A 20,103-nucleotide genomic window follows, 5' to 3' on the forward strand; every position below is an offset into this window, starting at 1 on the left:
CTCCTCTGCATCTTTGACTTGGTAAATTTCAAGATGTTCGCAAGCCTGTCGGACAATGAGTCCAATTACTCCTCCCTGTGACTTTCAAGTGAATCTCAATGAGTGTTTGGGTCTCAATGACATGTTCCAGTGATACTCTATCCCAAAACACCCATCAATACATCAAAAGGTAAGCCTACATTTTTCATCGTACATTCTTCCATATAGTACACTACAATTTCAAATTCACCTCACCTGTCCTCCCATGTCATTTACAGCTTCATTACCATAATGATCTAACATTTTTTTACCAATCCCTCGGGACGGAAAACAAATCTCACTCCTTTCTTGACTCAACTTTCAACTCTTTCCAGGGCTCTCTTGAACCTGGAACAAGGAAGCAATATTGGGTCTTTGTAGATGGATCAAGATGAATCAGACCTGGTTTTTGTACTTGATGCTCCTAGTGTTGGTGACAATTCCAAGCATCTGGGCTCAAAGAAAGCGAGACCCGAACTTGCCACGATGTGTTTATCGGGGACTCCCAAAATCTCGAACTCAAAGCGATTCCAGGTAAGGCAAAAATGAGAGTTTGCTAAAAGGCTTGTGCGTGTGACAATCACTTTTGACACAGGCATGCATGTGTGTTATCGTGTCCTTGAACATTTATGGGGCAATTTTTGCCAACAGGCGTTTATTGGGCTCTTAAAATAGGCACACTTAGACGAATGATAAGAATTTTGTAGGAATGCTTGTCGGATGTTGCATGGAAGAAACCTATCATCATTGGTGCAGAAAAGAAATTGATGAAAATTGCCATTTGAAAGAAGAGGAATTCATTGTTATACTCTCCGAGTGTTTAATGCCAATACTTTTAGTAACGTTTTTCTGATTAAGAAACACGAAAAAAATACGTTTTGACAGATACTTGATCTATTATACAAAGTTAAGTTATGAAATCACTAAAGGTACATCAAAAATATGGGGGTCTTTTTTAAAATTTAACTGATCTCTAGGTTAAGTACTCTTCTTCTTCATTGACATGAAATTTAACGAGTCACTAATTGCAAATACTCAGGTATTACTGTTCAAAAATTGCGTTTCGGTCGCCAAGACGAATAGCTGACAACCCACGTATAGTATACAATTTTGAAGCCATTAACATTTTCCTTGCATATGATTCCAAAGTTAGCTTAGGAGATTATGGGGGGCCAAACCATAGTAATTTTGGGCATTTCTTGATGAGCCTTGTAACCTTTGAAGGCCACCAAAGCCAGTTTGTCGTCACAATCATATCATCCTCATCCCGCAGCTTCATGGATCCCAAAGAACTATGAAGTACGCACGCAATTACTTTTCAAAGGCCCACACCAAACTGCCAAGTCTTTTAACGTGACTGGTGCGGTTGGAGGTCTAACCTACAACGAATGGAAAACGTAGAGAATCCACGTTTCCCTTTCCAACTGGGAATGAATGCCTCAAAGTGCTACTTGTTGTCTTGCCGTGACTCACGAGTTAGACACGTATCACTCTACATTCATTAGGGTATACTCTTAAATGGGGCAGCTTTTAGTGTACATACAATTAGAAATTGTTTAAGAAAGAGAGGCAGTGTCAAGTCTGTTCCTCTTTAACTTGGTTCGTTTGTGTGCACTCAACGAAATGCTAGAATGAATGCCAAGTGATGCACGATTTATGGATTCATTTTCCTTATTAACCTTATGAAACAAACGCTGAAACACAATCTCTAAAGTGTTGGCAACTTTACCATCCACATCAGAACGTTTGTTGGTTTTAACATTGAATAGAAAGTAAAGAGTCATTATTATAAAATCATTAACCATTGACAATCAAGAAACGGGAAGTGGCGCCTCTCAGGACTGAGCTTCGTGCGTCCTCATGAGCAGTGCTTCCAGGCGAATGGCGAAGAAAAGCGGCAAATATTTATCAAACAGCGCAAGAAAAAGCCTCAGCTGACGAGACTATCCTTTAGATGGTGCGTCTTAGGGCACTCTCTTTCTTTTTCCTTTCTTCCATAACGTAAAAGAGAGGATGCCCGAGGCTGGCTTGGCAAAAGCAGAAGTAAGGAATGTTTGGCAGTAGGCTTTTAAGATACATTCAAATGATAATTCCGGCAAAGATTTTGTGAAATACACATGTTTAAAAGTAGCTCAGATAAGTGTGTTAAATCACTTAAAGCCTATTAAAATGCATCATTGTCAAAAACGTAGTCAATCAGTATTAAGCATACTCTTAGTTATGTTTTGACATACAATTTCACAAACTTCTATTAAGCACATGCTTACTTATTACAACTTAAAGGTTGCGTTTTACGCCTTAAAAGATTGAAAAATGGCCTAATTATGTTTCCAGTTATGCCCAAGGAATATGATTGTCTTTTTCAATGACACGACAAGAAATAATATTTCCGTATTTTGTATAAGGTTTTTTTTTAAAGCAAAAAGTAGCAAAAAATATCGCTTAAAACTTACAAAACATGCAAAGTTGCCTTTTATTTTACTTAAGTGCCAAAAGATACACTATCCTTTCATGTTCCTAGAATATTTGAACGATGCCTGTGACAGTTTAATTTTCCGAATTGTCACTTTTTGCAATAATTAATTGCTATGTACTAGCTATGCTTTTATTCAACTGTAATAGAATTTAGTCAAAATTCAAGATTAAGCTTGATGAAAGTTGCGAATGACCAGTATGGCATCACAATTGTGAAATATGGATATTAAGTAACTTTTAAGTCATATTGCAAACTATATTCGGGTTTTTCTACCTGCTTCAGAAAAGTGAAATATTTCCATTTATATTTTAGGCATAGAAAAAGCTTATTAAATTTCTTGGCAATTGCTTTAAGATATAACCGGAGCAATTTGTAGTCAAATTTGATGAAAATGCAATTTTTTAAAACGAGATACCTTATCGTTTGCTCCATGGCTTTGAATAAAATTCTAGTTGGAAACGCAACTAACGTTACTCCCAACATCTATTGATTACGTTTTTGAAAATGTTATCTCTTTGTAGGCTTTAAGTGGATTAATATTCTAATTTGAGCTAGAATCCAAGATAATTTTTTACAAAAGTTGTTCCTTTTGTTCCAATAGCAACGAAAATCATTATTACAAGTCTTGTCATTTCCAAAAAAACTTTTATCAGTATTGTGAGTAACACCGTGCATGTTAATATTTTTTTTCGTTTGGTGTTTCAGATCGGTGGAGCGCTTTGACTTTACATGCTCTTGTCCTAATGGGCAATACAATGGTCGGATCTCGCATTTCCTCTTGGGCCCTCTACGAAGTTTACCAGCAACTCTGAGAACAGGAAACGTGTCTGTTCTCTTGGAGGGTTGTCGGGCGCTCAAATTGGACCTTAACTTTGGCAAACTTGCGTTGGATGATACCTCCAGCAAAGGAAACACATTTAGAATCAAGGTAAAGTGGAAAACTTTGGATTCTGATCCCCTGTGCCTCTTCGTCTCGTCGAATGAGTTTGATTGCGCATTCGTAAATTATTAGTCCACGGTCGCTCCCTGAGTTAATTTAAGCAATACACTTTATTTCCTTAAAAAACGGCTCCTAAGTCAAAAACGCCAATGGATACACATAATGGTTTATTTGCACAATGCACTTTTCCAAATTAACGTCATCAACTTCCAAAACCATCGCCATCTACCGTTCAAAAGGGTGTTTTCTTAAGAAGCGTCTCATTTGAAAAGCCAAATTTGACACAATTTCGAACGAATTTTGTTTAGATTTCTTTTCACTCCGAAGTGCAGAAGTGCTGTCAACAACTATTTCAGTCAGCATCATCTTCATTTGTGTTAAGATAAAAAAAATGTCGTTTTCTTGCATTTACATATTGAGTTAGTCATGGGGGCCACTTGAAATATTCCACTTGATATTACCACTTGTTGGTCAGGTGACAGAGATTAAATTTTAATATTTGCTGCAACATTCAGCCCTTCTTTCTGAGTGGTGACCCTTATGGAGAATCTGGACCCTATTTGAAGCGCATTGAGCTATTGGTAATAGGAGCTAAATTGGACACGAACTTTCTAGAAATATGGAACCTGCTCTTGGTCAACTCCGAGCCACCTTTTGAATTTAAGTTAAAGAATAAGAAATGCATATCTTTTCAATGAAAGACAGGCCATTTTTTTATTATTATTCACTAGTAGAATGGTCCGTTTCAAAGTTATGTTGTCATGACATATGTAAGCTGACCAAGAGCAAGCCAAAAATTCGAATTTTATTCAGTGTGTACTACATAACTTTGGAGTTCCCTAAGCATACTATTGGGCTCAAATTTGGCCAATTTCATTTATCCAAGAAGATTTTGTGGTTGTATGAAGTGCTTATTTGGAATAAAGTAAACGGTCTAAGAGGTAACGAGAACAAGGCAAGAATCTTCCCCTTCATTGCTCAATTTGCTTCCCTCAAATATTTGCAGAGAGTTCATAGGTGTTGATCCAGTGGAGTTAAGTCAGACTTGGACAAGTTATTGACCAAGGGCTAGCTAAATCAGTTGGCAGATCAAATAATATAAAAAATACCGTTAGATATATGTTGTATATTTCACCTTGAATTGCTGGGGATTCCATTCCCAATAGCGGAAAGGAAGTCAGCAAAAAGGATAAAATTGTTGTGTGGCAATGTGCTCTGGCAACAGTTTTGGGGCTTCCGTTACAACAACAAAAAGCAAATCCATTTTGAGAAATCTTGTATTTGAGTGTAGAAAGGTTGTTGAATGGCATTACGATAAAATATTGTCTTATTACTTTTTTCTTTTCTTGAAGCACTTGATGAGCGAATACTTGATTTCAGTATTTTTATACGAGGAGTTTGTTAATGGAAAAGAGGGAAATAATAGACAAACGAAATGTTTCATTTTCAAATTCTATTGATTAACGAATTCTGGCAACATGGTGAAAAAGTCAAATCAACACCAGTTTATCAACAATTTTGAAGCAAGTTAAGGGGAAAAAATCCCAGCTGTCTCGAAACCAAGTGTACATGTTTCAATTACGAGCTTTTTAGAATCCCATTCAGGGCCAATTGAGCTCGAAAAGAAATCTGACGATACTGACATTGTTCACATTCATCCGGAATGATAATGTTAAGAATGCTCTCTTTGACAACACGATTTGAATGATTATGGAAGGTTTCCCTTTACAAAAGATGATTCCCTTGGAAGAGGAAAACTATCCCAAAACAAAGTTGGTTCTTTCTCCTTCAGATTCAAGGCTCGTATGAGGTTCATGTGAGAAACGTTGGATTGGTTTTCGATCATCACCATCGCTTGGAATTAGAACGGATTTCCTCGAAGGTCGTGTTCACGGGGAACATTTCCTGCTCTGAATGCGCCAATCAAACTCGAAGCTCTTCTATGAAGTCTGAACTGTGAGTTAGATTGTGTTTTATACAACCTCTTTGGAAGTTTGAAAGTTGCTCATTTGGTTCAGAAATAGCCTTTTCATATCCTCAGATGAAGAGGAAAACAAGAAATAGGGACACCATAGGCAGTTTTTTTTCTAGTTGTCCAACAACTTTTCCCCGTGCTAAAAAATATAAAAAAGACTTGCGCAGCTTTGCGCCTCTTTTTCCAGAAGATTTCGGTTTGGTTTGGTTTTTCACGGGCTTTTCTAACCGCAACAGGGAATGTAAGCCCCTTCTACTATTAAAATGAAAGGTTATAAGTCGTCTATTTATTACCTTTCAATCTTTATATGATATTTGGTCTACCAACGAATTTGAGTTGGCAGAACGAGCTAGTCCTTGAATGTTAAACGGCTGATCTGGAATGCTATCTAAAGATTTGTCAAGTCTGACTTGAAAGATGCAACCGGATCAACATGCCTACGTATTCCCTACGAATATCAGAGGGAAGCAAATCAAAAACAAAGGAGCCCGAGAAAGAAGAGACGTGGCTTTATTGTTCGAACTAGCCAAGATTCTCGAAGGCTTGAAGGTGCTCTCAAAATGCACATTAAGCCTCTACGGTCACTAGAATTGGCCCTGAATCCTGGTTGGGACAAAGCTCATGGATACTTTTGAAGACGTACAGTATCAGATACTTTTGTACCTTCTCTGAACACTGTACAGTCCCAACTTTTTAAGTCTCTCTCCCAATATGAGAGCTCTCTCATTCCTGTGATGTCCTAGTGAAACATCTTTGGACTTGTTCGACCTTTGGCAAACCTGCTGAACACATTGGAGCCCAAATGGTGAAGCATATTCAAGATGTGGTTGAATAATCGCTCCTGTACAGTCGATTGTCCAGCCACATGATTTATTCTAAAATGACGTTCCCTGCTTAATGTTACCGGATATGGTTATTGTAAGGAGACTTGTCAAGACCTGAAAACTGAAATATTTATTCATATTACTTATTTGGCGATTGTGAAGCACTTTTAAACAATCAGGTGGTTTTGTCCAAATTTCCGCAAATTTGAATTTTTTGACAAACATTAATATTTACTTTAAATATTTACGCTTTGTGAGACATTTTCAAATAATCAGGTTTTTGTCCAAACTTCCGCAAAATTCATTTTATTGACGATACTTGACATTGAAACTTTTTTACAGTCCCAATTCATTACATTTTGATTGTTGGACTTGGCATTTTTACACCTTATGGCCTGGGATTTCTAGTGTGGCAAAAATACCTTATTTTTGAATCCTGATCTTGACTCTTTGCACGATTGCGAAATAGCTAGCCTATCAATTAAACTTTTTGGCTTAACAACTTCACTTTTACAATTCTTGATTATTCAATTTGACGTTCATTCCTAAGTTCTTTCCACAGTTTGCCTTCCATAATATCTGGAAGAGGATAAATAAAACAAAAAAGCCAAGGGCTCAAATAGTGAGTAGTGCTGGGGTTAATAATATTTGTAGCAGTTTTTAGGTCCTCAAAAGGTAATGAAAGAGCCCAAATGGTTTACACAATTTGAAACTTTGACCCTTGAGAGGAGATGGGCATCTTTCCAAAATTGAGGTAATAACTTCTTGGGAATTCACTTTATCTTACATCTAGATTTTGTCAATTGGTAACGCAATATATTTTTTTATTGTGTATAACTGCAAAAAATTGTACATTTTCAAGAACCTGCGAAAGTAATGGGCAGTCTCCAGTTTTCAGATGCCCTCAATTTAGTGGAGTCCGACCTTGTTAAAGAAAAGAAATGTTGGGTTTTACTTTAAATTTTGTAAGATGAGTGGTTTTGCTTGACCTGACTCCAGTAAAAGACTCGAGTCCGGACTCGGTGAGTCTGGCAGAAAGTCAAAAATTCTGAGGACTCGCCCCAGCACTTCCTAATTTGCTCAAATGTGCATTGGTAACAATGACGAATTTCCTCGTCTGTACCTAGGTCAGTGCTACCATATTTTGATCGCTTCCCTCAAATTTTTGGCGCTTTTTTCCGCCAACTATCTGGAAGCACTGCCTAAGTGGCTTATGAAGCTTGATTTCAAGGCCAAAAGTGATAACAGAAGTACCAAGTTATAAATATATTTTTAAAGTAAAAGAGCATATTTTGCAATTTTATTGAATTTAAGTTAAAAAATATTGCTTACGAAATTGTATTTTTTGATTGAAAATGTATTCAACCCTGACAGGCCCTCTTCAGGGAAATCATCAAACTAACTTAAGCACTCCTTTAGCACTAACAAGTTAGACGGTACAAATTTTGAACGTTTTAAAAAACCTTTTGAAAAAGTTTATCCGTGTATTCAATAAATATGATTTACTCGATTTCTTAAAGGACTTTAATGTGTTACGGACAAAAATGCGAAAAAGTTAGAAATCCTGTTCATTTTTTGACAACCAATTCAGTTTTTTGTGACAAAACCACTGTTGGACAATTACTTTTGAACCCCCAGACTTAACTTTCCTTTTCATTTGAGATTTTATTTTTGTAACCGTCATTCCATTCCAAAAGATGAAGTTAATGTTTAGCATTCTAAAGGTTTGCTTCAGAGGAGATGAGACAGTTTGATTTTATTGGTTAAGGTATCGTAATTTGCATCACTGGTTTGGTTTTATCTAAAAAGTCCTACTTGTTTGTAGGGTTTTATCTTTTTTGCTCGAAACTTGACACTTTAGTATTTTTCATATTGTAATGCTTGACATCTGAAATCATCATTTCTTACATTTTTCGCGTATATTTCATTCATCCTGCTTTTAAACGTTTCGTACAAAATTTTGCCGGTTTTCAATCAAGTATTATTGAAATATTCCAATCTATTGCTTGCCTTTTCAGGAGTCTTTAGCTTTAACTTTAATTAAACTATCCCCTCAACTTTACGCACATCCTAAATGTGCCGAGACGATGACGATTGTAAGTCCTTTTCATCATGACACTTCTAAACCTCTGAGTGTAATGTAAAAGTTTAGTTTTAATAGAGACCCGTTCTGTTGACCCCAAAAGTATACTATAGTTTATTTCCAATCCAATTGATTCTTATCTTACTCGATTATATTCGCCTTTTTTACTGTTTGATAAGTGATAACAATGAGTGCTTTAAAGGATATTCCTGTAGTGGATGTGTGAGTCGTGGGTTGCTTTTTTTTTGGGACTACAAAACTCCAAAGGTTTTTTGTTCAGCTTTCACGAAAATTAAACCCTTATCGGAATGAGCAAAGTGTCATCTCAAAATCCATTGTACACACGTTTTTTTTAAAGCTCTTTGACAGTGGTCAAGCAAAATTTTCAAAGATGTTAGGTCATAAGTGTTAAAGATACGCTTAGGCGATTGGGTTAACACCAAGTACATTTCAAAGCATCGTAAAAATTGGAAAACGGATGGTTTGTATTCCCCTGACTTGTAACAAATTTCATAACACTGAAGTATGAGGAATCTGTATTCCCAAAAGAACATAACCAGTTCATGAATGTTGGTTTGGACTCCCTGAAATCTGGGTTTCGCAATGTTCAATGAATTATTGGGTATGTTCCTTCGTACAACTCAAATGTTTGGAAGCTTTCCTCCCAAGCTCATCAAATGAACCCATCTGGGCGAGATGGGATAAGGCCCATCCAATCACTGCCTTTCGCTCTCTCTATCTCTAATTCAATTTCCTTCATTGTAGCTCACCAGCCCTGTTTTCCATCAAGGCCTGGCAAGTGAGGCGATTGATACTTCACGAGGTCAACGCCGAGGTTCCCTTGAAACTTACAGCTTTGGATGGCTTCGCTGTCGTGGTCTCCAAATCTCGGTTCGAAACCATTCCTTGGCCGGGCTTCTATATCCATAACGTCACGCGAGTTCGACTCAATCACAACCAATTCATTGATGCAGCACCCAAGGCCGTCCTGGCCAAGCAAGGTAGGAGTTCTTGTTATTGGAGTTGCTGGAGCCCAATCTCAAAGGTAACTTGGAAAAATTAATTTGAAATAACACAGGCCTGGTTCTAAGCAGATTCTGAAGAAGGAAATGAATGCATGGAAATGCTTTATCAATTTATCAATTAAACTAGATGACTTTCATTGGCCCAATTGTTTAACATTTGCGTATCGTTTCGTGCATTGAAAGTAAGGTTTAGGGAATTGAATTTGGAAGTGCAATTACAAAAAGCAATTTTATAAGCATGCGACATTCATGGCTATATGTAAGTTACATTTCGGGGTTTTGGGGACATGTAATTGCGCTCAATTTCGTTTTAGAAACGATACTTCTAGTATGAATTGCATTTCAATCATCGACATCACATGTTCTCTCATTCAATTATACAAATCTGAATCTTCAACCTGAACAGTGACTACATTATCACTATAATCAAATCAATCAATTCATTTTATTTGATAGGTTTGAAAATATGAAGCCCATTTACCTGAAAAACAATTGGGAATATTTACAATTGGAAAGATACGAAGTGATTCAAACTCCCGCGAAGAAGGAGCAGCTGACGTGATTCAATCATTGAAAAAGTAACAAAGAACAGCAAAAATCGAGTTTGTTGTGGTTTTTTACTGCAGCTGAATCGGAAACTAGAATAGTGCACCTCTAGCTGATGGAAAGCAGCGCCTCTACAATCAGAAACTAAACCCTTGCAGCCGGTCAGCTGACATTCATTCGCTCTGAAAACTAGTCTGCCTGCTTAGCTCTCATCGCACTCTCTAGGAGATGCTTCCTCTCTATGATTCAATCGAGCAAAAGTATATAGACAAGGTGCCCAGCTAGCGTGTACCATACTTGGGTAAAAGTTGTTATTGGTTCATGATCAATGGGTTGTTCGAGCAAACAGTATTTGGATTTTGAGTCGTGATTGCGATACGGTGTCAAACTTCCACCAAAAATGGCATGCGCTTTAATTGCAGAAGGATATGCCAAAGAGTCCAAACACGATTTGTCTCTCCTTTTAGCTTACTTCACATGCATTAGAAACTTTTGTTAACGTGTTTCTACTTAACTTTTGACAACCAACTATTACAACGCGTTTTTCATTTCCGAGCATTATTCCACTTCACAACAATTTCAAGATACTTCTAACAAGGTTTCCGAATCATGATTAAAAAGAAAAATGTCAATTGAAACACCAGATTTCAAATAGCATACAACCAATTCTCATTCAACTACTTTGCAATCCACATCAAAGTCCTATTCTGAACCAAAATAATCTCGATGTAGTAAATTCTCTCTCTTGCAATACCCTACTTGTCCCTACTTATTTTGACTTCAGTTTTGGTAACTCTAAAAAATATTGGATTTACATTATGTGGCTGTTTTTCAGGCACGGAAGTCGTAGTTGCCAACAACGTCTTGGACGTGTCCTCGGCCATGGATGTGTCTCAATTTCAACATATGACGATTCGATGCAACCGTCCCAATCTGTCCTCTCCTGTTCCACCTTCTCTTCAATGCAAAGGAGTCGTTCCTCCCGATCCAACCTTCATTGACGAATTCTATCTCTCCCTGGATCTCAAATACAGGATAATCATGTGGGGCATCATCGGCACTTTCGATATCTTTGGCTTCTTTTGGATCCCCTTGGTGGCCCTCCTCACAATCCTGGCCTCAATCTTGGTTTGCTGTTGTTGTCGGAAATGCCAAGATGACTTCTGGGAAGAGGAACTCCCACCAGAGAGTTTGGTCATCGTTCATGACCCATTGATCCCGCCCAAAGCCCGCCCTCCGATTTTGAAGAAGCGCAATCCAGAAGGTCCCCATATCAATGGACATGACAATTCAGTCCCGGATCCACCAGAGAAGTATGACACATTTGTTAAGATTGACAAAGTCACCGAGGAACCGGATCCAGAAGAGGGAGTGGTCCACGGTCACCTTTTCCTAACCGGTTCCTGGCCCAATAATGTGAAACGACTTCGAGCCATGTCCGATGGCGAAGAAGATGCGGAGGAAGAAGCAGATGGCCCACAAGCCAATGAACCCTTGGAAAATCCAGGTGAGGAGCAACCAACTCGGCCCAAAAGGTCGTCAGGTCTGAAAACCATCAGCGAAGTGAGACTTCCGGAAGGATATATTCCACCTGAGACCAAGCCAGCTGAGGACTACGAGGACTTCCCGAAGCCTAAACCCAAGAAGCGGGTTAAGAATGGTCCGATCAAGAAAGTAAAAGCGGTGGAAAGCCCTTCCAAAACAAAAACCACAGCCAAAACCGGGGCTAAAGGCAAAGCCAATACAAATACCTCGTCCACTAAGAAGTCGGAGAAAAGCGGGAGTGGAAACTCAGGAACAAAACGAGACCAAAGAGAATCCAGTGTTGGACGATATACCACAGTTTAATTCTGATCTTGGGTACAAATATACAATTCGTTTTTGTTTTTCATACTAACAGGCATGCAGCCGATTGTTTGATTGGTTTATGTAGTTATGCCTTTTTGAACTCTTCATCCTCCATTTCGTATGCTTCATTAGCACTACCCGTTAATTGGGCCTCGGTGGGGGAATGTTGAATTTGACGAGACTTTAAGATACTTTCCTTTTTTGATGGAATCTATAACAGAGAAGAGCTTTTTACTTAGCAATGGCATTTTGAGAGACTTTCATACGATGAATGTAGGTGTTCATTTAATACAGACTGCTTGAAAAAAATACGAGATGCATGGGGCAAGCAGCCAAAAATGGCCAGCACCAAGGTCAAAGAACTCCCTCAAAGAGTATAAAGATAGCGTTGAAAAATCCGTTCCATTCTTGATAACATTTATCGGGCATAATATGTCCAACCAAATAAAACTTACATATTCCGTTCCAATGTCAATGGCGTTGACCCTGTCCGTGATGAAAGCTGGCCAAAATCCAAAAATCCTCTTAAACCATGGGCTGATTAGATCCGGGTTTAGGAGTCGAGGGTCTTGTGGTTGAGATAAAAAGCTGACAATAATGCCAACTACAACACAGAACATGCAAGCAATGGCAGAAAACCACATGTATGAGATTTCATAAACAATCAGGTGCGTAAACCCATTGTCACTGATTTCCGGAGCATTGGTCCTGCAAAATGAAGCGAAATTAGTCAATCTAAATATTAAAGCAGCATTTTTTGACTTCAACTTGATTCTCAAAAGGTAAAAAGTGAATGTAATTAGATTGTGCAAAACACTTTTTGAAACCTTCAAAAAAAATGTTATCTAATATTGTGCGTTGTATTTTGGATTTTTAGTACCTCTATTGTGCTGAAAAGTACCCCAATGAGCTCATACAAATTATGCTGAAATCGTCAGACAACTGCTACTTAAAGGTGTCAAATTGTTCGCAAAAGCGTAATTTGTGGTGGAACACTTTTTACACCATGCCAATATCTTCCAATAAATATCTTAATATGATATATATCTTACAATATTTTTGGGACAAACAAGGAAACGACCTGAAGTAAATTGCCAATTCCATTTTCACTTACTGCAGGATGGGGTAAAATAGTCTCATTCTATGGATTGTTAACTTGCGTCAGCTGTGGGTTTTGGCGGAAGTTTTGAATATAGTTGATCAAACAGTAGGATTGTTACTTATTGCTATCGCAAACTAGTTATGTTTCAGTATCAACACCTGTCACAACAAGGGCCACTTTGAAGAGACATCTTCAATTTCAAGACAAGTTAGAAGTAGAAACACATTTTACAAGTGGATCAGTCCCTTCTGCTTCCGCTTTTTGAGCCCTAGATGGTTCGTTGTTCCGTTTCTTAAGGAGCACCCTGTACACTTCAATTTACATATAAGAAGGTTGTGGCCCAACCAGTCCCAGTACTTACTGTGATTCTGCAGAAGTGCTCGTTTCATTGAACCAATCCGAAGGACAACCATCAATAGTGGTCGCTTTTCCGGCAACGGAATACGTACCAAAGTTCTTGGCTGCGGTCTGCCCAAAGCCAATCCACATCGTGAAGACCAGGCTAGTGAGCATCCCGACGAAAGCGCCCTGGATAAAGAGAGCAAGCATAAGCTAATAAGATTAGGTCAATTACGAACGGATTAGTATAATTGGACTTACAATGCTATTGCACCAAGGTACAAACATGCCCAAAGTAAAGGCTCCGAGTACCGGTCCTCCGACGATGCCAAAAATTCCCAATGCGGCCTAGAACGGAGGAGAGCAGGTTCCAAGATTTTTCAATAGGCATGACCAATTGTTATGCGAGAAGGAGAGATTGAACACGAGCTGAGCTTCAAGTGTTATCGATTATTGAATAATAGGAAAATTCATGGTGAATTGGTTTTCTTTGCGTTTTGATTACTCGCATAATTGGTGGTTAACGACAACTGATGCCAACCATTGCAATCCAAAAGTTTCCCAAACCCTCCCTCTTCCTCAACATTCGCCATAATCGGGTATTACAAGTTTTTATCTTTTTACTCGATTGATTGGATTCGTTTTTTATTAATCGCATCGGAAGCCCTAAAGCAAGTCAAGTATTACTCGTTTTCGAAAAGTAATTTTGACGAGCATGTCCAGTTTAATGTTGGCAAAACTTTTCATACTTGTGGTTGGACACGGTGGTTTAATTTTCTGGTTAATTGTTTGCTCAAATGCCAAGACATCTAGATATGTTTTTCTTGAACAACTTTTGTGAAGTACACATGTTTAAAAGTAGCTCAGATAAGTGTGTTAAATCACTTAAAGCCCATTAAATTGCATCATTGTCGAAAACGTAGTCAATCAGTATTGAACATACCTTAGTTATGTATTGACGTAAAATTTCATGAACTTCTATTCAGCACATACTTAGTTCTTGCAACCTAAAGGTTGTGTTTTACGCCTTAAAAGATCGAAAAATGGCCTAATTATGTTTCCAGTTATGCCCAAGGAATATGATGGTCTTTTTCAATGACACGACAAGAAATGATATTTTCTTGAAAAGCAAAAAGCAGCAAAAAATATCGCTTAAAACTTACAAAACATGCAAAATTGCCTTTCATTTTACTTAAATGCCAAAAGCTACACTATCTTACCATGTTCCTAAATAATTTGAACGATACCTGTGACAGTTTAATTGTCCAAATTGTCACTTTTTGCAACAATTAATTTCTACGTACTAGCTATGTTTTTATTAAACGTTAATATAATTTTGTCAAAATTCAAGATTAAGCTTGATGAAAGTTGCGAATGACCAGTATGGCATCACAATTGTGAAATATTGATATTAAGTAACTTTTAAGTCATATTGCAAACTATATTCGGGTTTTTCTACATGCTTCAGAAAAATGAAATATTTCCATTTATATTTTAGTCATAGAAAAAGCTTATTATATTTCTTGGCAATTGCTTTAAGATATAACCGGAGCCATTTGTAGTGAAATTTGAGGAAAATGCAATCTTTGAAAACGAGATATCTTATGGTTTGCTCCATGGATTGAAATAGATTTTTAGTAGGAAACGCAAGTAAGGTTACTCCCAACATCTATTGATTGCGTTTTTGAAAATGTTATCCCTTTGTAGACTTTAAGGGAATTAATATGTTAATATGAGATAGAATCCAAGATTATTTTTTACAAAAGTTGTTCCTTTTGTTTCAATAACACGGAAAATCGTTATTAGAAGTCTTGGCATTTGCAAAAAAAACTTTTTCAGTATTTTGAGTAACACCGTGCGGATATTTGTCAGGTGTAATTAATTAAGTCCAGCAATAGTACCACGATACTAACTCTGTTCAAGTCGATTGTTCAACCACATCTTGAATATGCTTCACCCATTTGGGCTCCAATGTGTTCAGCAGGTTTGCAAAAGGTCGAACAAGTCCAAAGATGTTTCACTAGAAACATCACAGGAATGAGAGAGCTCTCGTATTGGGAGAGATTAAAAAAGTTGGAACTGTAAAGTGTTCAGAGAAGGTACGAAAGGTATCTGATACTGTACGTCTTCAAAAGTATCCATGAGCTTTGTCCCAAAACAAGATTTAGGGTCAATTCTAGTGACCGTAGAGGCTTAATGTGCATTTTGAGAGCACCTTCAAGCCCTCGAGAATTCAGGCTTGTTACAACAAAGCAGTGCACTTCTCTTCTTTCTCTTGCTCCTTCATTGTTTAATTTGCTTCCCTGAAATATTTGTAGGTAGTAAGTGAGTGTTGATCCAATAATATTTTTTGCGATTTTTTTTTTCATTATTTTTTCGGACTTGCGGATTCTTTTGAAATCAGAATCGGACAAATTTTTGACCAAAATTTCTGATCAACCCCACATTCAAGGGATTGCCTGATCTGCCAACTTCAATCCGTTGGTAGTCAAAATATTCTATAAAATTCAAGTGGTATCAATCAGACAAATTATAATCTTTTATCTTAATAGTACTTAGTATTATTTTCCCTGTAGCGGCTGCTAAATCCCGTGTAAGTCCAAACGAGAAACAAAATGGAAAAAGTATAGCAAACTATGTCAATTTCAATCAGTGTTGCCATTGAGGCAAGACCTTCGTAATCGAGGAAAAATTATGGCATCAAAATTCAATACAAAAGAATTTAACACTCCCCATTGCCATACGAAACAAGGTAAATTATTCGCTTTTGGTTTAACCTCTTATCTTCAACTTGGGGATCCATCATCCTGTCATTAGGCAAGAGATCGGCAGTAAAGCGATGCACTTAGATATGTTCAACTTTTACTAGACACCAAACTAATTATCCAATCTTACCTCGAGGACTCCGGGTAGATATTTGACGAGAAACACAACCAAATAACTGGTAACGCCAAAACCCACGGCCAAACCTCGAGTGAGAATCATCTCCGACTTGTTCGAGAGATTATTCACACATCCATTCATAACAAAGTCCTTCAGAACGACTGCGGCCAAGGAGTTCAATCCACTGCTCACGGTACTTAAGGCTCCACTGAAGACCCCTGCCACAAAAAGGCCAGGAATGCACGGTATGTCCCCCATGACTTGCATCACGAAGAGGGGGAAAATCTGGTCTTTGGTTTCCACTTGCTACCCAGTCAAGGACATACTTATGTTAACGACAGACTTACACGTTTACCATAACGAACGCAAAGACTTACTTTGGCCTTGATTGGATCACATTGAGCTTCGTCGTAATAAGCAAATACCACCAAACCCGCGTATGCACACATCATGAGGAGTGACCCAATTCCGAGTCCGTTTAACCAAATGGCTCTAAAGTGGAAAGAAAATGTGTAGAGTGACCTTTTCTCCAGACTAATCGTTCTAAATGTATATACATGTCTGACCAACATACTTCACCGCCATTTCCTTTCGGGGGACACTCAAGTATCGTTGTACTTGGGTTTGATTGATCCCATAAATGGAGATCCATGTGAAATAGCCACCAATAATCATGGCCCAGACCGTGTGCCTCTGGGTCATGTCCATACTAAAACTGCACGAGGAAAACGAGTCTGGTCAGATATTGTGCATATAGTGCATGTCTAGAAAAAATGAATTTTTCCTGCAACTTACTCAAATAGCTCGATGCGGCTGGTTTGATAATTGCTATCAAAAACCTTGAAAGTGCCACCGGCGTCGTAGTTGCCCTTAATGATAACGGCCAAAAAGGAGCCAAACATCATGGCGGCTTGGAAAGTGTCAGTCCACATCACGGCTTTGATTCCACCCTGGAAAATTGGCCATAGATTTTGAAAATTATCATCTCCGGAAAATGAATAAATTATTGATTTTGAGGAAGTACAGAAAAACGGCGGCAGCTCCGTGTTATGGCTCGCAATATTTTTTTCTATTGATAGATGTTGGATATTTTATTTTGTAATGAGAACTTGAGCCAGGAAGAAGAATATAAGATTTGTTAAGATTTTGGCCCTACGTAGAAGAGAGAGAGTTCTACCCCTTATTTACAATTACAACTCCACTAAACAATAAAAAATAACTTTTTAACATGTTCAAAGTGAGGGCAGGATACCGGAAACAAAAATTCCATATTTGCATTTAAAATATTCAATGGACTTTGAGTAGCTCCCTGTGAAATCATTTGAAAAGTTCAAGAAGAGAACTTTAATTTGAAATTGAGCAAAGAGGGTCAGAAATTCATCAAAACTTAAGAATACTTATAAATGGAATGTATGACATAATACTTGGGTCTAAAATGATTGGCGAAATATAATTGGCGACGTCACAATTCACAGACACAGCAATTGGCGATATCGTTTTTGCGATATTGATAATGCAGTGGTTCAAAGTGCCTCAAAAAGCGTTCAGATCGTTCATATTTTCTGTAGAGGGCGCCACTGGGATGGGCTGAGTTTGACTGAATTAATAGAATCAGAGCCATCCCATACAAATAAGCAATCGTGTTATATGGAAACTATGTGTACAAGAATAACACTGAAAAATGATGTCACAATAGGAACAAATTTTATTTGTAATTGATAATATCCCTTTCACGTTTGGCCTTAAAGCTCAGTCCTTCATCCCGACATGAGGGAAGTCAGCCAAATTTGTCAGGGATCAATGATTGATCTTTAAGGCCAAATGGCAAAATAAAATTGGCCCTTTGAAGGAAATTTGCCATCATCATGATATTATTTTTGTTTATTCTCATTTTTCAAACAGTTTCCACATGACTCTACTGCGTGCTGGTCATGTAACATTGATTCAATTTTCGTATTTCAGTCCTACACAGCCCTTCCTGGTGGCGCCTCTACCGGAGAACCTGGACCTTACTTGAAACCCTTCGATCGGTTTGTTACAGGCTCTAGGTCAGATCCCGTTACAAAATACATTTAGGTTCGTTTTTCATCATTAAGAAGTGCAAAACAGTTTGAATTTAAATCCTCGATTATTTTAAAACCGAGGCTTCAGTTTTAACTCTAATTCAACGACGAGGAATTCGTTTGAAAGATATGTGATCATTCGGAAAGATTTATGTGTCTATTATAACTCGAAATATTGGACACCCGTTTTATTGAACCTATAATCTTGTTTGCATGTTTGGTGAAATTAGAATTAATGCCTCACAAGCAATGTGCTCAAGTTGAAAGTGAGCTACTTACAATGACCGTGTAAAAGATGCAGACCAAAAAGATGATGGCGCATGCCAAATCCACTTGAAATCCCGTAACTGGAACAAATTTGGAGCATTGTGAATCCGAAATACTCTCCAAAACTAAAAAAACTTACTCTGTGACAAGGCCAAGGCCGGAGTGTAGACGACGATGGCCATGTATAAGACCTGAATAAGGAAAAGCTTCTATCAAAATGGATTGAAAAGTGACAATCAAAGAACTATCCCACCATTTGCAGAATAAAGCAACAAGAGGCGAGGATTCGCACGGATTTATGAAATCGCCATTCCAGGTACTGAAAAGAGGCAAATTACGTCACAGGCTTACATCCGTTTAAAGTCAAAAGACCAACTTATTCACCACCATATGGATATTTCAGAGCATACCTCGTAACTGGTACTGACATCCAATTTATAGAAAACTGGGAGGTAAAAATGAGCTGCGGCTGCCATTACTAGTGGATAGCTCAATACCAAAACGACGTAATGAGTTCCAAACACGTACATCTCGGCCGGAGTTCCCAAGAGAGTAATGGCAGACATGAAGCTGAAAGGTCAATGAATATAGGTTCAGAGATGGTTCATGAATGATGAAAACTCAGATCGTTCAACAGGGGTTGTTCCACTTGAAAGATACTTGTGAATCAGTGATGTTTCTCAGTAATTTTGAAAATGTCCATTGGTTTATTCTGCTACAATGAAAACACGTCCCAAATGAGCACACGTGATTCATTATTATTGTGCTCAATTCAAATTTTGACTGTGTGCTAAATGCTATCCTTTGGCAGTGGTGAGCACCATTAACTTAAAAGTCAAGGTTCGTTAACCGTTATGGGCATCTTCAAGAGATATCACAAGTAATGGAAATTAATATGGAATCCTTGTGTTGGTTAACATTTATGACATAAAATGCCAGAATGACGTTAATATTTTTTTAAGTATGGGGTGCCAGGATCAGAGGGCGAGCTTCGTCCTACCAGCGAGCCATAAATAACATCGTCAATTTATAAATTTTGCTTGGCAGGTTTATGTCCGGTATCATTTTGGTTCTCCATCTGCGGGTGTGGTTAACGTCTAAAATGTTCCTTTTGGAGAAAGGTCGGGGAAGAGATTCAAACCAGGAACCTCTCTCACAGAAGGAAACAACGCTAACTCCTCCCTTCATAGGATATGCTCACGGAGGTTGTTGTTTACCCCTTTGCTCCCCAGCGCTCCCCTTTGGCTTAAGTAGTGATGTGTTGAGAGGGTTTGGCAGTGGCATAAGTGAATTGCAAAAGTGTTGTAATTAGAAAAACTGTTATTCAAAGAAACCGAAGGATAGTGCTAGAAACAATTAAAAAGATCAAATTTTTAGCTCTTTATGCAACAAAAGTTCAACTATGGCCGGAAAAAGTTGTGTCATTTTCACGGTTGATACATCACTACGTATCCAAAAGATGGCGCTTGGGCGCAAAGGGGTACAAAAAACAAACAAACTGAGGCTGCGATCGTATCCTATTGTACGATGACACACAGTGATATACAATAAATGTGGCAGGGATATATTTTCACCATAATGAGAATCATCAACATAAAATGCCAATGTAGTAAAAGAAGACCCAACAACATTTTGCCTTACAAGGAGAAAACTAAGCATTAGATAAATCTTTGATTGCCTACGTCAGACAGATAATCAAAGCTAAGCAGCAAAG

General features: G+C 38.0%; 2 protein-coding genes across 2 annotated transcripts in view; one reads left to right on the forward strand and one right to left on the reverse strand.

Moving 5' to 3' along the window:
• Positions 1–11,784, forward strand: LOC131881974 (uncharacterized). The gene is made up of 6 exons (XM_059228973.1): positions 1–169; positions 354–552; positions 3,200–3,422; positions 5,227–5,390; positions 9,082–9,317; positions 10,723–11,784. The coding sequence occupies exons 2-6, from the start codon at positions 410–412 to the stop codon at positions 11,733–11,735; spliced, it is 1,779 nt and encodes a 592-aa protein (XP_059084956.1). The 5' UTR covers positions 1–169; positions 354–409; the 3' UTR covers positions 11,736–11,784.
• LOC131881973 (sodium-coupled monocarboxylate transporter 1-like) overlaps positions 11,706–20,103 on the reverse strand; it is a 17,127-nt gene continuing 8,729 nt past the window's right edge. Inside the window, exons 3-14 of the mRNA XM_059228972.1 lie at positions 18,800–18,959; positions 18,643–18,708; positions 18,529–18,580; positions 18,402–18,469; positions 16,855–17,009; positions 16,634–16,774; positions 16,437–16,551; positions 16,072–16,365; positions 13,438–13,524; positions 13,199–13,365; positions 12,191–12,443; positions 11,706–11,946 (exon numbers count right to left, since the gene is read on the reverse strand). Of these exons, the coding sequence (XP_059084955.1) occupies positions 11,821–11,946; positions 12,191–12,443; positions 13,199–13,365; positions 13,438–13,524; positions 16,072–16,365; positions 16,437–16,551; positions 16,634–16,774; positions 16,855–17,009; positions 18,402–18,469; positions 18,529–18,580; positions 18,643–18,708; positions 18,800–18,959 (1,684 nt within the window). The 3' untranslated portion in view covers positions 11,706–11,820. The remainder of the gene's footprint in view (positions 11,947–12,190; positions 12,444–13,198; positions 13,366–13,437; positions 13,525–16,071; positions 16,366–16,436; positions 16,552–16,633; positions 16,775–16,854; positions 17,010–18,401; positions 18,470–18,528; positions 18,581–18,642; positions 18,709–18,799; positions 18,960–20,103) is intronic.

This window comes from Tigriopus californicus, chromosome 6 (genome assembly GCF_007210705.1).
Source record: "Tigriopus californicus strain San Diego chromosome 6, Tcal_SD_v2.1, whole genome shotgun sequence".
In the NCBI taxonomy this organism is placed as follows: domain Eukaryota; kingdom Metazoa; phylum Arthropoda; class Copepoda; order Harpacticoida; family Harpacticidae; genus Tigriopus; species Tigriopus californicus.

What these genes read in the sequence shown, in the direction of transcription:
- LOC131881974 (XM_059228973.1), top strand. Translation starts at nt 410, where the DNA reads ATGAATCAGACCTGGTTTTTGTACTTGATGCTCCTAGTGTTGGTGACA. An exon ending in CGAACTCAAAGCGATTCCAG is followed by an intron (nt 553 to 3,199) that starts GTAAGGCAAAAA and finishes TTGGTGTTTCAG; the next exon opens with ATCGGTGGAGCGCTTTGACT. An exon ending in GAAACACATTTAGAATCAAG is followed by an intron (nt 3,423 to 5,226) that starts GTAAAGTGGAAA and finishes TTTCTCCTTCAG; the next exon opens with ATTCAAGGCTCGTATGAGGT.